At 37.9% G+C, this 18226-nt stretch overlaps 1 protein-coding gene across 3 annotated transcripts in view; it reads left to right on the top strand.

Moving 5' to 3' along the window:
* The window catches only part of ADAMTS20 (ADAM metallopeptidase with thrombospondin type 1 motif 20), an 88605-nt gene that overhangs the window by 58679 nt on the left and 11700 nt on the right, over positions 1 to 18226 (top strand). For all 3 annotated transcript variants that reach the window (XR_009963549.1, XM_062612457.1, XM_062612447.1), the window contains exon 29: positions 17157 to 17324. Coding sequence is in view for 2 of the 3 variants with exons in the window: in XM_062612457.1 (XP_062468441.1) it covers positions 17157 to 17324 (168 nt within the window). In the remaining variant the exon portion in view is untranslated. The remainder of the gene's footprint in view (positions 1 to 17156; positions 17325 to 18226) is intronic.

Genomic DNA, 18226 nt, shown 5'->3' with positions numbered 1-18226 from the left:
CAGAGAGAGTTTGTGGCCTCTCTTTTATATATTATTGCAAGCTCTGGTTATTCAGTAGTAGTTTTACTTTCATCACACTATCACATGGTGTTGTGCAGAAACAAATGTAGCAGATTCAGGAAATAAAAGCAGGCTCACATACTAAATATGCTATCACTTTTTTGTAATTTAGCTGCTTTGAACACTGTCATCGCACAAACTTCAGTTAATTTTTGTTGCTGTTTGAGCAATGCAAAATTTCATTGATGACAACTATTATGAAAGGGTAGTAGAAGTTTTAGTCACAGAAACTGTTGTAACCTAGCACGGACAACTTTGTTTAGCCTTCATCTATGGTGTGTTCACTAGTGATGTGATAGTTCATCAATAGATCATGGCTTTGCCTATCTTATGCCTTTCTAACGTATAATATGTTCCAGTATAGGGGACTGTTAATGACTGGACACTGTCTGGAGGCTGGAGACATCAAGCATGTCCTATCTGCACTTACTCCCTTCTCTGTAAAGACATCAAGAACCAGAAAAACCACTATTTCTAGTTTTGATAAGTAATAAGTAATATTTATGTGTCTGGACAGCAGTGCATTACACTTTTATACCTACTAGTGAGATTCCACTGTGTAAGTAGAAATTGAAATTGGCAGCTTCCAATATGGTGTGTAATTTGCCACAATAGATTCTGCCATCTTTTACTTGTGTCATGCGTGGTACGAATGTAATAGGTGGAGAGGGAGAATAGAAGGAAGGGAATTACTGAGCAATCGCTTTACCTAGAACAACTCCTTAGCCTCCTAAATATTGGCCCTGCCTGGCCCATTCAGTTCAGAAATGGCTATCAAAATTGCTTAAAAAACATTTTCCTTATTCTTATGTAGCTTTGTATAAACCATGTCTGAACTAAAAGATTCACTTACGGACTATTCTGGCTTTTGCATAGCCAGAGAGTTTCCTCTTGGATTTTACATTCCAGTGGAAATAGATTCAGGGAAAAGTCATATTAGCTAAGACTTATTCAGAATCCTGAGTCAAGGACCTGATGAACCATAGAGAAGGACCTAGTTTATCAGTTGTTAGTGTCTTTTATGCTCTCTTCCATATTGGGGCATTCTAATTTCTTCTGCTAGCTATCGCTATGTATTTGAGGACAGAAGACTTCTAGCAATATGCCTTGTTCATACGTTTCTTTCAGGTTTTGATTCATTTTACACAACATAATTAAAATAAAACATATCTTGTAAATGCATGATAGGGAAGTTGCAAGAAAGGCTCTGTTTATGATTTGAAGCCAGAAGTCTGGTTGATGCTTTCTGCACTTTAGGAGTTATGGGCTCTTACACTTTATAGTGTCTGATCTCAAGATTTCATTGCTTAATTGATATGTATCTAAGTATACTATCTCTTCTTTAATATATCAAAACTATGATACAGACATATATATTTTCATATATACATACTAATGATATATTTCTAAGTTAAATAATAGTTGAGGTAAATATAGTTGCTTATTTTAATGGAATTGCACCACCAGTAAATTTGGCCCATATATCTTGGATATTTTTCTTTTAGGCTGCTCTAGTTTCATTAGTGAAGGGATTGAGGCAATGATCCAAATCTTCATGAAAGAATGAATAAATTACAAGCTAAGAAGTATGGAAACCATATGCCACATTGTATAATGTCAAGAAAAATTCCATAGCATTCTGACAGCTGGCCAAGAATACTTTGTTCTAGTATAGACTTTTACTGTATCCCTTATTTCGACAGTGCATTATTATTGGGGCTTGTGTTTAGTCCATGCAATAAGACCTCTGGTTTATTGTATTGGTTTCCATCAGGGAGGTTCAGGTTTTCTGACCCTAATGGTAAGAATTTGTTTTTTACTTAAAGCATTAAAAGAGAGAGTATTGCAAATTCACAAAGATACCATAAGGTTTTAAAATGGAACTGTAATGACTAGATACAACAGTTTTGTGCTAGAAGCGTGTTAAAATAATCTATCTAAATTGAGTTCAAGAATGATGCTTTGTTACTTTCCATACTAGTCTTTTTTTTCCTTTGAGCAGTATTTCCTATATCCATGTGCTTTAGTATTCTTAGCCAAGCACTCATCTGTTACCTGACAAAAGCTATGTGGGAATGTAATCAAATCAACTGTTAGTTGGATCAGTGGTTGTGTTTAGATACAACAAATCTTCAGATGCAGGGTGTAGATACAGTCTGAAAGGCACATATAATCTTGCAAAGTTTTCATGTGTAGCACCAATATGAAGTAGCTTTTCTAGTATTCTGTTCTAGAGAACAAAATACTACTTTTAGCAGTACTTGGCTGGGAAATAATTAGACACACAGTAGCAACTTAGGAAATATCCAGTGCCAAAGCTGTGGCCTGGTACCCGGGCAAAACTTTTAATGTGAACATACATTTTTTTACTCTTCTTTCTGCTGGTCAACAGGAGGTAACTCTCCTGCTCATCTAGTGTGCTTTCCTTAATGGAGGTTTTCTGTGATGCCTTCACTTCAAGGATTGTATTTGACTACTAACTAAAGCTTCCCATTTTTAGCTCAATTTCTGTTAAGAATTTTGTATTTATCTCTTGGTCCTGTCTTCCTTTCTAGTCTTTTTTCCTAGGTTGTTGCTACGCAATAGAAAAATAGTGTAAGTTTCTCAAAATTCCTGATACATATATGCTTTTATTACCTTTCAGTTTATATATTTTCTTAAAAGGTTTTATGGAGTGTGAGGAGGAATTACACTGGAGAAATAAAATAGGCTATTCATATATGGCATGACAATACCTTCCAGCTAACCATAATGACAAAAATTTCTTTGCATTTTTGGATGACAAGATTTTTGATAGGAGTTTGATTTTAGTTTTGCCCCCTCCTAATTTTTCAGTGCTTACCAAAAAGCTTGGAAAGGCAGGTAGTCAAACAGCAGGTTTCCTGCTTAGGTAGTTAGTGGTATCTATTGTATGAGTGTGGATAGCAACCTAAATTTTATCAGAGACATTTTAACCAGGTGTGTCATAATTAGAAATACATGTTTGCTTCTTACCCTTTCTCACTCCTTTAGGAAGAATACATACCTGGATTACTGAATCCAGGTTGTAAATGGGTGTTACCTAAAGCTTGTTGCCATAGTCTATATCTTCACAACATATTTGAAACCAGTTAGGTTACTGTGTGCATGTTTTATCTGAGAAGATGCAGCACAGGAAGCTGCTGTAACTTGAATGTAACAAGTATTGCCACAAAAGTGAGCGGTTACGCCTTTGCTTTGTAACACACTCGGCTTCACCTCAGTCTTTTTGAGGTATTATACTTTCCTCATCTGAACAGTTTCACATATGGTCATTTTACAGCTTTGTTGATAAGCAGTACCAGATAGGGTTCAGAGTGTAGTAAAGTTATGGTCCATCTTGAGGGTTTTATTTTCTGTTAGATTTTCTTGAAAACATCTACATTTGGGATTTTATTTGAATACTAATGGAAGAAGATTCATACTCTCCAATGTGATTTAATTGTAGCACAGTCATTAGCACTTTGTTTTCTTAGCATGTTGGGCTTTTACTTCACATTTGTATTGTGAGTTGAGCTGTGATACATCCAGTTCTTTTTAAAGTTAGGACTTATGAAGTTTGTCCTAAAATTTTACCATATACCAGTTGTGATGTCAGATTATAACTGTGAATTCTTTTCTTAATTAAAGGCTTTAAAGATCCCTTCTGTAATTTAAGGGATCTTGGATTAAAAGTGGACAGACGCAACTTTCCCAAGAATAGTACTTGTGCAGAGTAGTTTTGCATTGTTTTAACACTATTGAAAGAACAAAATACTGACAAGCTAGTTGTCTCAATGGTAATCTCTTGTTAGTCAAAAAGTTAAGTATCACAGAGAAGTGTTTCACTAACTGTTCAAATAATATTAAAAAAGAAGTCCCACAAAACTAGAGGTTAAGAATGGTTGCTTTTCTGTTTTCTGTAGAAACAGAATTGTGCAAATTGTGCTGAGGTGTCTTTATGGTTAGTGATAGAGGCAAGACTTGACCCTTATAGAAGAGAATTATATTTTGATTGTCTGAAATGTTGGTAAAATAAAGATTGATTTTTTTATAACTTCACTCTTAGGATTTTTCTGTAATTTCATAAGTATTAATTGTGATTCCAGAGAAAATAGGCATAAAAAGAGTGGATCTGCTCATCTTCTAATTTACCTTCAAGTGTCAGAAATGTCTTGCTGCTATTACATATTACCCTGCAGGCACATAATGTAATGTTTATTTAAAGTGGCTGTTTTTCTGGTTCTTCAGTTTCCATTGTAGTTGCTCCAGTATAATTTCAGTGTAATTCTGTCTTTGCACTAGTGGAAGAAATCTACTACTACTTTTAATAAATATAAACTTGCTTTTTAAGAACTGACATCCAGTCCCCTTCCAGTGTTGTTACTGCCAGGCATGCCATTGACTTCTGCAGGAGCAGAAGCAGCCCAAAACTGCCTAAGTAAAATATTTACTTGTTTTCATTTTAATGCAAAAAAACTTGCTATGTATAAGTGCCTTCATTCAGTTTTTCTATGTGTAAAAAGTATTTATAACTTTAAAGATAATCTTTTATATTAAAAGGGAATTCAGAATCAGTGAACTTGGTTTTCAAAACCAGCTTCAGTCTTTTACCTCTACTTCTGCTGCTGGCTAATGTCGAACTTCAGAATACCTCATTACCAATACAGCACATTTATTTAACATCCCACTGGCTGAAATCTTCGTGTTAGCATATGCTATTCATTTTTTAAAACTTTGGAAATGGGAGGGACCTTTTCAGAGAGAACTGATAACATATGTCACTACCCAAATAATGTCATAAACCAGACTTGGGATAGTGGATTTCATTTAGGGTAATTCTGGTAAAAATGAAAGAAGATACTTGTTTCCAAAATTCAAAAAACAAATATTTGTGTACTGTTCATCAAGCATAGAGGAAATTTATCCTTATTGGTGCTATGTTGCCTGTATAGCTTAAAATAATAAATAAGTTCTAATGTATGGGTGATAATTTAATTTAATGACTGTGACTTGTGTCTGTGAAATACAGTTGCATTTTAACCCTTCTTTTTTATGCATGTTGTGTGGCTTTGTCTTTATATTTAATGTGTCCTTTATTAAGGAATGCTAATGTTTCAAGTCCTTAAAGAATAAAAAAAAAAGGGGGCGGGGGGAAAGGGTGGAAACTAACTGCTTCTGCTGAAAGTGAGCAGGTTTTACCACTGAGTAATCCTTGGGTTGCAGTGAACTTGGTGTGATATTTTAGTACATTGTTTTCGTGGGGGGAGCCCTTACACTTGAACAAGGAAAAAATATATAAATATTGTTAACAATAAAAGCAGCATCTGATGTCAGTGGACTGGAATAGGTACTTGGCACATAATCTTTGATGATAAAGCTTAAAGATACTGGCTGTTGAACCTTTTGCTGAAACTATAATTTCATGGTCCAGTCCTGCTTCAATTTAGTCCCTGGCAAAAGATACAGAAAATTGAGTATCATAACATAATTCTCAGCTCTTAAAGACATATTTTTTTACATTCCTGAAACACTTGCATGAGGAGGTTTGACGAGCTTTCAGACGCTCCATTTAGAAAGAGGACAAATAAAAGTAAGTCAAAGTAAAAACCAAACCAGCCAAACAAAATCCCCACAAACAAACAAAAACCTCCCAGAATATCAGAAGGTGAAAAAGGCAGGTGGTCCTTAACACCATTCCTAAATACATAGAGCCATTTAATGAAAGTGAAAGGAATGTGAAGCTACTGATGTATTTATTTCTTTTTTTGCAGTTAGAACCTTCAGGAAAGCTGAAGGGTTCTGCATGGTCAGATCCATGTGAAAGTCATTCTGAGCTGCCTTAATATATGCGGCAGTTTTGAAAACTCCAGTCACAACTCATAAATACTGGTTCAAAGTGGTTTTGAGACCCGAATTTAAAACTTGTTAAACTTATCTCAGAGTACTGGCATTTCCTAACATTTGTGAAGGTGAATACACCAATATTTTGGTTACCTGGTATAGGTTAGGAAATGAACAAAATGTTCCCTAGTTCTCTATTATGGGACTTGTAGTCCTTTGAAAGAAAGTAAATGGAAAATACACAGGAGAATGTCTTAGGTTGAAAACGAATTGGAATTCAACATGTAAAGGTAGGTAAAGTGTTGTATTCTTGATCTAAAATCTACTCATGTTTTTGCCCTCAATCCCTATTTAAAATAATTTGTGTTATTTTTATTATTTAGTTGTTATTTAGTTAAGTGCCATGAAGTTATATTTTTGCATGATTTTATGTTTTGAAAAATCTCTGGCAATACTATATCATTGCAGTATATATTGTTTTAATTTCCAGTTTCTTCAAAGTTCAAATAAAGACCTTAGTTTTTAATCAAATTAAATGAGTGAAGTGATGCTTTGCTCTAGAGCAGAGACACTGACAGAGCTCATCTATTAGTTATTCCTTTAATTTCCAAGCTGCTGTTTTGCTGCTGCTAGCATGATTAAAAATAATAAACCAGAGATTGCAGTTGCTGAGATCTACTGTTTCTTCTGCTTATGTTTAGGGTTTTGCGAATCTGCATAACCAAAAGCATAGTTACTTTTGTGATTGGTTAACTGAAAGATTATCTCTTTGGATAAAAAAGAAGAATCCATATATTTAAATTATGGAAAGAAAATATACAAATGCTTTATTTTTCTGTGCACTGCTTTTGGTTATGCAGATGAAGCTTCCATACCAGAGATCCTTCATCATGTTAAAAATATGGTCCAACTTTTATTGTGAGGATCTGTGAATAAAATGTCACTCTCAAGGGGCGAGCATTACTTTTAGTGAAAATGCAGATTAAGTCATTCTCCGGCATTTGTTCAGTTTTCCAAAGCTTCACAAGAGGCAGGAGGCTATCCTCCCTCTGATGCACTCTCTTAAACTGTATCTGGTTGTTTGAAGTAACAATTCATTTTAGGTTGCTGTTTGGTTTTCTTGGAGATTTGTGACTATAACTGCTGGATGGACACACATGCATGGGTTTTTCTCCTCTTGGGAAATGAGTCCAGAAATTTATCCATTTATTGGAAACAGAGGGCGAAAAAACCCTGCATTTCATTTGATTATACTGGGTTTCTGTGAGGTCTCCAATCTCCATTTCTACCTTCCTTCTTTCCTGATGCTTGCACTTTGTTCACCTCGTCTCCAGTGTTCCTGCCTTCATGTAATTGCTGAAAGGTGTTACTAGTGTTACATGACTGCAGAATAAAGAAAGATGAGACTTGCTGTGAAGCCTGGCCAAGCCAGCAATTGTCATCTGCAGTGTTGTATGGTAAAAGTGCCTGTACCAAATACTTTCTAGGATGTATCAAAGGCAAAGAGCAGGATTACTATTCAGTTTGTAAATTAGACACAAATTTATAGTTGTAGATTAAGATTTTCAGAAAGACCTAGTGAGGGTCTACCTCTGTTCCTGTTTGCCACTGATTTCAGAAGGAAAGGTAAGGCAGAATTGTCTGGTGTGTTGTTTTAGGGGTTTTGTTTGTTGTGGGTTTTTTGTTGTTGTTGTTTATTTGTTTTTAATTTATCACTGTTCTGTATTTCTAATTGTGATTTGCCTCAGCTGTCTGTTGTATATATCATTCAGCTGAAACATGATAAAAGTTAGGTACATATACCAGGTACATTGAATGCTGGCTGAGCAATGTAGTTTATCTGTTCCCTTCCTCCCAGCAATTAATAGAATCATAGAATCATAGAATAGTTAGGGTTGGAAAGGACCTTCAGATCGTCAAGTTCCAACCCCCCAGCCATGGGCAGGGACACCTCACACTAAAATGAGCTGGTCATACTTCACAGTGCTTATATACATATATATATACTTATATCTATAAATACATATATATACTGTCATTAACTACAGTGATACAGTTGCTAGAATGAATGCTGATGCTGAAGTTCTTAGCAGAGGTACCTGCAAACCCTTCAGTGACACTTAACACCTGTACATGAGATAGCAGAGTGTCCTGGGTTCAGCAGTAGCAGTCATTTCTCTCCCTCTTAGTAGCTGGTGCAGTGCTGTGTTTTTGACTTTCAGCCTGGGAACAACGCTGATAACACCGATGTTTTTAGTTGTTGCTCAGTAATGTTTACTCCAACCAAGGACTTTCTGAGTCTCATGCTCTGCCAGGGAGGAGGGGAAGCTGGGAGGAAGCAGAGACAGGACACCTGACCCAAACCAGTTGAAGAGGTGTTCCATACCACAGCACGTCATGCCCAGGATGTAGACCTGAAGGCAGTTACCTGGAAGGGCTAGATCACTGCCGGGGTCGGGCTGGGTATTGGTTGGCAGGTGGTGAGTGGTTGTATTCTCTTCCCTTGTTATTTCCTTTATCATTATTATTATTGGTGCTAGCAGCAGTGGTTTGTGTTGTACTTTAGTTACTGGGCTGTTCTTATCTCAACCCATGGGAGTTACATACTTTCCATTCTCCTCCCTATCCCTCCAGGAGTGGGGGGAGGAAGAGGGAGGAGTGAGCGTGCAGCTGTGTGATTCTGGGTTGCTGGCTGGGCTTAAACCGCAACACAGAGCCTACCAAATGGCTGCTGAAAGGAGGCAGAAATACCTGTTATTTTTCTGATTATCAGGTTGTTACCAGATGCAATGGATTCAAATCAAGAGCACATAAGGCAGGAAGAATAACTATGCAATTTTCACTGTAATTGAGAGATGAAATGGAACCCATAAAAGGAAGTGTTAAATGAGATGCCAAATGTGATATGCCATTATTGTTGAAGGAGAACTTACTAATCATCAACTCATGAAACTGTGATTATTGTTTGATAAAGTAGCAAGTAGACATTAACAGAAACACAAAATATCTTCAGTTTGCACAAGGCGTTTTCATGTTACTGATGCTGTTATGTAGCAGAGTTAGCATGCTTGCCACCAGTAGATGGTTCTGTGTTAGGTTATTGATGTGTCTGACCATGAGCTCTTCTTCCAAGGAAGCTGAAACCCCAAAGAAAATAATTTCTGGGGACAACCAGTCAGGACAACCGAGTTTGATTTTGGGCCTTGACTCAACTATTCATGTTTGAGTCCAATAAAGTATGATACTAATCTTCTGTGAAGAATTTCCCTCTCTTTCTAGCCTTTTATGTATTTTTGCCACTGTTTAGTTCATCTTATTTTCCTCCTCTTCCCCTGGGCCACACAGCCTTTCATCAACACTCACACTAATATCTCCATAATCCATGAGAAATGGCTTTGCCACAACATGGAATACAACGTAATTGTTTTCTAATGCCTTGGATTATACTCTTACAGAAAATGGGAAGATGCTAGTCTTCTCCCTGTATGCCATAGTGACTATACTCTTGTCCAGGATTTGAGTCAAATTTGTTTCCTTGTTATGAAACTTAGACTTGAATGTTGCTTAGGCGCAGATTTTGCTTTCTGAATTATATGATTAGTATTTTTCAGGCTTTACAGTGAACTTTTATGAAAGGCTTTTTTTTATTTATCAGTTCTCAGTCCCCCTAAAGCTTGAGATTTTTACTTGGCATCAGGAGTTTTCACTTGTTGTGGCAGGATATAACTGAATATATCCACCAGGTTCTAAAGATACAGGTAGTGTAGAAGCCAAATCCTACAATTGCTGGCATAATGTTATGGCTGTTTTGGCTGTTGTGTTTTCCTTATGTCACTGTAATAGCTAAAAGCTTGCTTGAAGGTCAAATCGTGCTAAGTGTGTTATGCAGGTAAAGAGAAGGTTGCTGACTGGAAAAGTTTACAGGCTCATTATGAGATGTATATGGACAGGTTGGCAATACATAGCAAAGCGAAACCTGGCTGGGTATCACGGTAGGCGGGGAGCTGAGCATGTTTTTCAGATGCTCTGTAGTTGGCATCAAAAAGGATGCCAGGCTTTAGGCGGCAATGGGCTGATGATGCTACAGAGGAATTTAGCCGATATTTAAAGTTGGTCTGAATTTTTTTGCCCTGTGCAGTTGGCAGTCACCTTAATGAGGGAGCCCGCCCAGCAAAACAGCAGTGTGCCTGGAGAGCAGATGAACAGCAATACTCTTTGCAGCTGTTGGGAAAATCGAAACCAGAACCCTTCAAATTCCACGTAATGATCATCCGCAGATTTTCATTTATGCATTCTACTTAGATTTGTGAATAAGTCTTTTAATCTGGCCTCTCTGACATTGCAAAGCACTATCCGTTACCTCAAGCATAGCACAAATGAAACAGATGACCAGGTCCTTCCTTGAAAGCCCTATTATGTCTTTCCCCCTCACCTTTTATGTTTTGATGCACAAGAGGTCAAACAGATTCAACGGGTGCTTTTATTTCCTCATGCAAAGGCAAAAGAGAGAGGAATTTGCAGTAGCTGTGGAGGCTATTTAGGAGCTTTCTACAAGTAGACACCACTCAGCAGTTGTTATCTGCTTGAGAGAAAGGGACCTGTTGGAACTCACTGGGCTCAGCTGGCAGTGCATTTGGTCATTAGAATACAGTCTGGCTCGATTTAAATAATTAAAACCTTACTGAGCTTAGAGATCCAGTCAAATTGTGTGGTAGGAATGTCATCTAGGTGGTGTTTGGATCAGGGGGTAGTATTTCAGCCCAAGCAGAGATGCAGTTCATGCTTATAGGAGGAAATTGTGTTGATTATTAATTTACCTCAAAGATCCCATGATGTTTGCAGTATGATTGCAAATATTACTGCAGAAAGTAGTTTTTAAGTCTAGAGCTTACCTTCCAAATGTTGTCTAGAACTCTAAAAACCAGGAAGGCCACAAAGAGCTTGAACAAAGAGTAATACTGGGTATATGCTGCTGGGTATATGCTTTTATGGCATCTTGTGTCTAGTGCGTCAGCTGATATGCAGCATACAGTCTTGGTTGGACGCATCCACATAAAAAAACCATGCAGACAGTTGGAGGGTTCAGAGGACAGCAACGTGAATGGTAGGACACTTGGAGGAAAGGCTGGGATAGCTGTGTTTCTCAAGGGCAAGTCTATAGAAGAACGGACTGAATGAGATATTCTTTCAAAACATAATCGGTGGTTATATCGGGTGTTTCCGAGTCTGCTAAGGGTAGAATGGGAAGTAATCATCTTATTTAACAGCAAGAGATCTTGTCATTAAATCCTAAGATACTTTTACTAAGTATAAGGGTGGTTTTGCAGTGGAGGAACTCATGCAAGAGAGGCTGTAGCATCCCTGTCATTGAAGCCAAACTGCTGTCAGGAATGGTCCAGGTATAGCCCATCCAAACTCTGAGCACTGTGATGGATTGGATGAAGTCTCCTGAGTCCTCCTTAGCCTGGCCTTCGTTGCTTCCATCGCTGTGGCTGCAAAAACACCGTTAGAAAAGTGTCAAAATGGACTTAGACTGCAACTGCAAGGACTTAATCAAATCAAGACATTTTCTGAACCCCAAAAGAAGGTGATATAACACTGAACTTTTGAAATGAAGCTGTGCTCAATGAAGTGCCTTAAAAATATCTTCAGTGTAACTTCTGTAGCTAGCATAGGTGACACTTAGATGTTAACAGTAAATTACATACCTCTTCGAGCTCAATCCACTTTCTCAAGAGTGATAGAATGTTTGGTCATTCTGAATGCTTGAGCTAATTGCACAAGTATTTGTACTTGTTTTAGTGAAGAATTACTGACTCTGAATCAAAGAATTCAGTAGGACCTTCATTATAAAGTCTGTGTTGCTTCTTGTTAGTCTGCACACTTAAAGGAAAGAATAGCTTTTTGAGTACTTTTAGCTGAAAAATGCCTATTTGATGCTCAAGCACTGCAAGGACCCCTGGGGAGATATAGCTAACAGGGAGAGGGCAGGCCCATGAAGAGCTAGTTCTAATATGGCAAATTGAAAGTTGAAGTAGCTCTCAACTAACTAATGCTCAAAATAATGTTTTATTAGTGTCTTGTGCAGTAGCAGGTCCTAGTCTACTTCTAGCATGGTTTTAAAAGAGCTTACACAAGCAAAGCAAGACAAGGTATTCATTCACCACTTCTCATGGGCAGGCAGGTGTTCACCCATCTCCAGCACAGCAGGGCTCCATCCTGTGTAATGGTTACTTGGGAAGACAAATGCCATCACTCTGAATGTCCCCTCCCTCTTCTTCTCCATAGATTTTATTGCTGCACATATCATATGGTCTGGGATATCCCTTTGGTTAGCTGTCCCAGCCATGTCCCCTCCAAACTTTTTGTGCACCCCCAGCCAGTTCACTATGCAAGCTAATATGAAGAAAATTAACTGTATCCAAACCAAAACCAGCAGTTACCATATTGCTTTTGGTCACAGTCATTTGTATTTTAAGTCTCTGTATATCTAATATGAATACAAGAGAAACTATTGTGTTTTCCATTTACTGGTGTTTTGAGTATCCAGGAGTCCACTGAGATATCAGCAAACCTACACAAGACACCCCCTTGAAATAAAAGAAATCTGGGGCAAAATCCACCAAATAGATCTCCAACTTTTCAATGAAATACTAACAATAGCAAATGAGTTAAAAAGCTTTGAATGGAACTCTGCATATCAGCTGCAGAAAGAGCCTTAATTTGGCAGGAACTGATGGTAGGGATGCCTATCTGAGAGTCTGTCTGTACCACAGAAAACACCAGGAGTTCTGTCAGGCTGATCCTCCCAGGATTTATTGCTATGAAAGAAACCCAAACAGATGAATCCTAGTTACCAGCATTATGGAATGACTTTGAACAATAGTAATCAAATCCAGCTTTTTACTGTAGATTTATGTTTTTAAAAGAACCTGACATATGGGAAATATTACTTTAGCCAATGTTGAGACAAGTGCTAGATTTTCTGTGTAAAACAGTTACAGGATGGTTTTTTCAACTTGCATTTTTTTAATGGAATGGTCATATTTCTTTTGAGATTTAAAGTTTTTATGGATTTTTTTTTTCCTACACATGCAATCTACAGAAAATATATGGAAAACATACATTTCATAAGGATCCAACTGTGTGGGATGTCATACAAGTAAAGCCAAGCTGTATATGCATTGAGTCACAGTGACTACGTTGTTCTTGACCATATTCAAGTTTGAATGGAAGGAGGTGAAGGAGCAAGAGAGTTAAGTGCAGTTGTACTTTCCCCAGTCAGAAGAGTTAAGTCTCGGGAAGATTACTACCAGAGCAACTCACAGAACAGGGTGAGCACCAAGCAATGAGAGGACCATATTCCACAGATAGTGTGCAATATGGCGTTAGAAGCTACAAGAAGGAACATGGGCTTGTGAAGGGCAAAATTTAGTCTTATAAGAAATGCACAACCAGCTAGATGCACTAAAAGGACACAAAGGACAGAGAGCACAGCGTGAGGCCTCACTTCTGTACAAGTGAGACTTTGATTCGCTTGTGCACACATCACTTTGATGATCCAAAGCTGAAAGGAAGTTAGGGAGGTGTCTTAGGTCAGTGTGTGCAAAATGCAGATCTCTAAGGAAAACACTGATGGCAGGGATAGAGGTCAGTGCAAGACACATCCCTGTAATCTGTGCTTAGATGCCTTTAGCCACTTGGGAGTACCACTCCAGGATCTTCTATGGAACATATATTACACATTCAAATAACTGAACAGGAGCTGTCCTTATAGAAAAGTTGAGAGGCATACCCCACTTCATGTTGATTAAAGCTTTTGATTTAGCATTAGACACTTGGTTTCCTTTCTTTGGTATTTGTTCTTTGTGCTGGAGGAGAGGCAATGCTTATCTACCTGCCAGGAGTCTCCAATGAGAAGCTGTATTGGACAGAAGTAGTCTTCATTTCTCTTGCTGAAGGTGGGTCACTATCCAGTAAAGAACACAGCTGAACCTGCCTGCATCTGATGTCAAGGCATTCTGGAAGGAAACGGTCCCTTGAAGAACTATTTTTATGTATTATAGAATCATAGGAATGCCAGGTTGGAAAGAACCTCAAGGATCATCTGATCCAACCTCTCTAGGCAAACATGACCTAGACTAGATGTTCCAGTGTGCTGTGCTAAGGGTTGAAGCCAGAATCTCACCAATTGCAGAATACTGCCCCTGCAGTACTCTCCTGAACATATACTCTCTTGAACTGTCCACTGATGATCCTGGGTTGTCTGCATCTAGGGTGAGTGCATTAGCTTTTTCATGTGTTAAAGAAATGTCTTCTTAATTTGGTGGTTTGAAGTCTGGGTAAATTGTATTTAAGCAGAGATTTATGGCTGCTTAATGTCTAGGGGTTTTTAGCTTTTAAAAGTATCAGGATCTTTCAGTCCTGATACTTTGAAACAGTGAACACGCTTTACCTAACAAATTAAACTTCAGTGTACTTTCATGACTTACAATGAACAAACAAACCGCAATACAGCAACAACAAAAACCACAGCAACTTTAAAAGCTCATATATTGAAAACCATGGTATTAGGTTACTAGTGAATTACCTCTTTCACAGTGAAGTTTCTTTTTTTCAGAGTAAGATCTACTCAACAGGAGGTCTGGATACAAGGAAACACAAGATCAGATCTGTAACTTGATGCATATGTGAAAGAGTAAGATAGCAAATTTATATAAAGAAATGCTCTGTCTGTGCAGAAGTAAACGTAGTGTTGTATGTAATGGGTAGAGATATTATTGGAACATCTTTAGAAGACTGAGATGCAGGATAAGAGATTTCATTCCGTATTCCATTGTTATTAGTACCCATTAGCCCTGTACAATAATCTCATTTTTGTGGCATAAAAGGTAGCTGAACAAACAAATATGTATACACTGAAAAGTGCTGTCTTAGTGTTGAGGACAATGAGAAATGACAGAGTGAGATCATTCTGTGCTGTGATATGAATCTGTGGCATGGTAGCCTCATTTCCTGAAGTGGAGACTTCCTAGGACACCACTTTTGGTTGCAGTTCTTAGCATGGAATGCTGCCCCCAGAAAGACTAGAAGGCTTCTCTCTCTGCCTGATAGCCTCTGGAGCCTAGGTGGTGCTCCTCCACTGAGGAAAGCCATTGAGGAGGTTTTCCAACACCTCACAGGGGGATGCTAAGTAACTCTGTGCTGCACTTCATTTACATGCTATTGAGGAATAAAAAGGGAGAATTTCCAGAATTTATGGATCATCTATGTTTACATTTTACAATTGAAATTCCTCAGGAAAAATGTCCCAAAACTATAAGGGAGAATAGAATCAATTATCAAGATAGTATTTTAGTTTTCATGCATACATGTTGTCTTCCCTGCTTTGATAATAAAATCCTTTGAATTCAGAGCTGAGTTTTATGAAAGGCTTTTATAATTAGATGGTTAGCGGAATTTTAAGTTTTCTGACCTGTGTTTTTCATAGATAAAAGTTTTGGGTAATTTTGTTATCTTCCTATTTTACATTAGTTCCTAACTTAACGAAACATAAATTGTAAAACTACGTGAATCATATTTTATAATGATAAATTGAAAGGTTTTGCTGATAACAAAAAGATTTAATTTAGAAGCAAACATTCTATTTACTGGAATTGTAGAGCAGATGTGTAAAAGGCAAAGTGTGGCCAAATCTGTACTCTTTTTTCAAATACAATTACAGTTTATACTATATTATATAGTATATTATTTATAAGAGAAGCATGCTATCCATCGTACTGTGTGCTAAATTAAATTTATTGCTTTATTCTACGAAGATGTGTTTTTAAACACATTGGTAGTTTCAATGAATCCTTTAAGATTACACATACAATGTTCAAGGGCATGTAAGAATACCTGTGGTATTGAGGACAAGTGAGTCAGCTGAGATTCTCTTTAGCAAAGTGTAGTGAAAAATTTCACAGCCTCACAGGTTAACTTATAGCTACTTGTTCTATATTTTAACAAATTTTCTCCAGCTGTTTTCTCAGGCAAATATTTGCCAAGTTTTGTTCTGAAAGCTGTATGCACTGAGCTTCATTTCATGAAAATGGAAGATACGTGTGTTTAAAAGGGCTTGGTTAAGTTGGCATCTATTGCTAGAGACCAAGATGAAAATGTTACGTTAAAAGGAAGAGAAATCTCTTCATTGTTTTTGAAGAAAGTCTATGTTTATCCCTTTTACACATCCACTCAGAAATTATGTTTTTATTTTAATATTCATTCTCTCCCTGATTGTGTAGGAATAAAGTGTAAAATAAAGTATGGAGGAAATCTAGAACAAATGAGACATCCTTTCTTTCCAGCGAGAAAAGGAATTGTGTCCATTGATCAAGGCTGTTTGACAGGATGATGTTACTTGGTTGACTGAACTTTCCCTAGAACCTGTAGCCCTGCTTGGCAGGTGAATAAGAGAGTCCTGATTTGAAGAATTAAAATCAACCCTCACAGAAGCCTCACAGCAGTCCAGCAATTTAGCAGATGAATAGCCCTTTTGCCAGAAGAGGCTGATCTCTCAGACATGCTCTCATCATGGCTAGCACGTACTGCTGGGGTGGGATTCACACTCACTGCAGCCCGCTGGGTTTATAGTATGAAGGGAAGGAGGTCCTAGAGCCTGTATGTATACATCCTCTTTCTGGGGGAAACGGGATGCTGGGGTCACAGGGCAAGACCATGCTCCGGTATCTATAGTATTCAACACCAAGGACTGCACCCGAACATGCAGTGTCTATACCTCTTCTCTTACCTCTTTATCTCATACAACAAGATACCCAAAGCTCATGGAAGGGAGGTGCCAGCCAGAAACATGCACATCCATGATTAGGTATTTTCCTTTCTTTAATGCTTATGATAAACATCATGTTTACATGAAAATAGTGATGTGTGTACTGGAAAGGCTACTAAAGCATGTTCTTGTGAGTTCTTATCAGTCTGTCTCATGCGTGGATATGGATGGCTGAGCTCAGGTATTTGTCAATAACAACATCAAAGAATTAAAAAGACATGAGAGATGTTTTGCATCTGATCAGTAACACTCAGTAAACAAGAGCTAACACAGAAATTTCAGATATGTCCTGTAGATATTGTGTCATAATACAGTCATAATACAGAAACATATTCCTATAGAGTCCATTTTGGGCAAGGCCAGAGCTGCTTCTGATTTTCTCATTAGAGATTTTTCATGAAGTACTGAAATACACTTCTCTTTTCAGTGTTCTGTTTCCTGTGGAAAAGGTTTGAAGTTTCGTGATGTGCATTGTTTTAATAGCTTCCAAGCTAAAATAGAAGAAGGAAACTGCAGGCATTTGAAAAAACCACGGACATACAAAATGTGTAGAGCTGGAAGATGTCCTGCTTGGAAGGCCAGCAGATGGAAAGAGGTATGTAAACTCTGCTGTCATTATGTTCTCTATGAAAGTACAAGATGAGCATATTCCGGAGTTCTGGTGTCCTCAACATAAAAAGGACATGGAACTGTTGGAACAAGTCCAGAGGAGGGCCACGAGGGTGATCAGGGGACTGGAGCACCTCCCGTATGAAGACAGGCTGAGGAAGTTGGGGCTGTTCAGCCTGGAGAAGGCTGCATGGAGGCCTCATAGCAGCCTTCCAGTATCTGAAGGGGGCCTATAGGGATGCTGGGGAGGGACTCTTCATTAGAGACTGTAGTGACAGGACAAGGGGTAATGGGTTAAAACTTAAACAGGGGAAGTTTAGATTGGATATAAGAAGGAAATTCTTTCCTGTTAGGGTGGTGAGGCACTGGAATGGGTTGCCCAGGGAGGTTGTGAATGCTCCATCCCTGGCAGTGTTCACAACCAGGCTGGATGAAGCCTTGGGTGGCATGGTTTGGTGTGAGGTGTCCCTGCCCATGGCAGGGGGGTTGGAACTAGATGATCCTAAGGTCCTTTCCAACCCTAACTATTCTATGGTTCTATGATTCATGGCAGAGTGCATCAATGGAAATAATTGTCAGGATGGGTTAGGGGTTTTATGCACATCACAATTAAATACACAGATTAGCAAATGGTTTATTATATTTTATTTTTCTTTCTTTTAAATTAATTGAAACTAAATACATATGAAAACCGAAAGCATTTGGTTATCTGAACCTTGGACTGTATAGGTACTTGGGACTCTCTTCAATTTACCTTGTAAATTCAGACTAGCAGTAAGTTTTTAAATTAGGTCCAGGTAGCTCACATGCATTTATTTTCCATATTTCTTACAAATTTTTATTTTAATTGTAGTTTTACAATTTCAGCATAAATTCCTTCACATACAG

This window comes from Pezoporus occidentalis, unplaced genomic scaffold (genome assembly GCF_034315485.1).
Source record: "Pezoporus occidentalis ecotype Australia unplaced genomic scaffold, CSIRO_AGI_Poc_V1 ctg100, whole genome shotgun sequence".
Classification (NCBI taxonomy): domain Eukaryota; kingdom Metazoa; phylum Chordata; class Aves; order Psittaciformes; family Psittacidae; genus Pezoporus; species Pezoporus occidentalis.
This window is presented reverse-complemented; position numbering and strand designations above follow the sequence as displayed.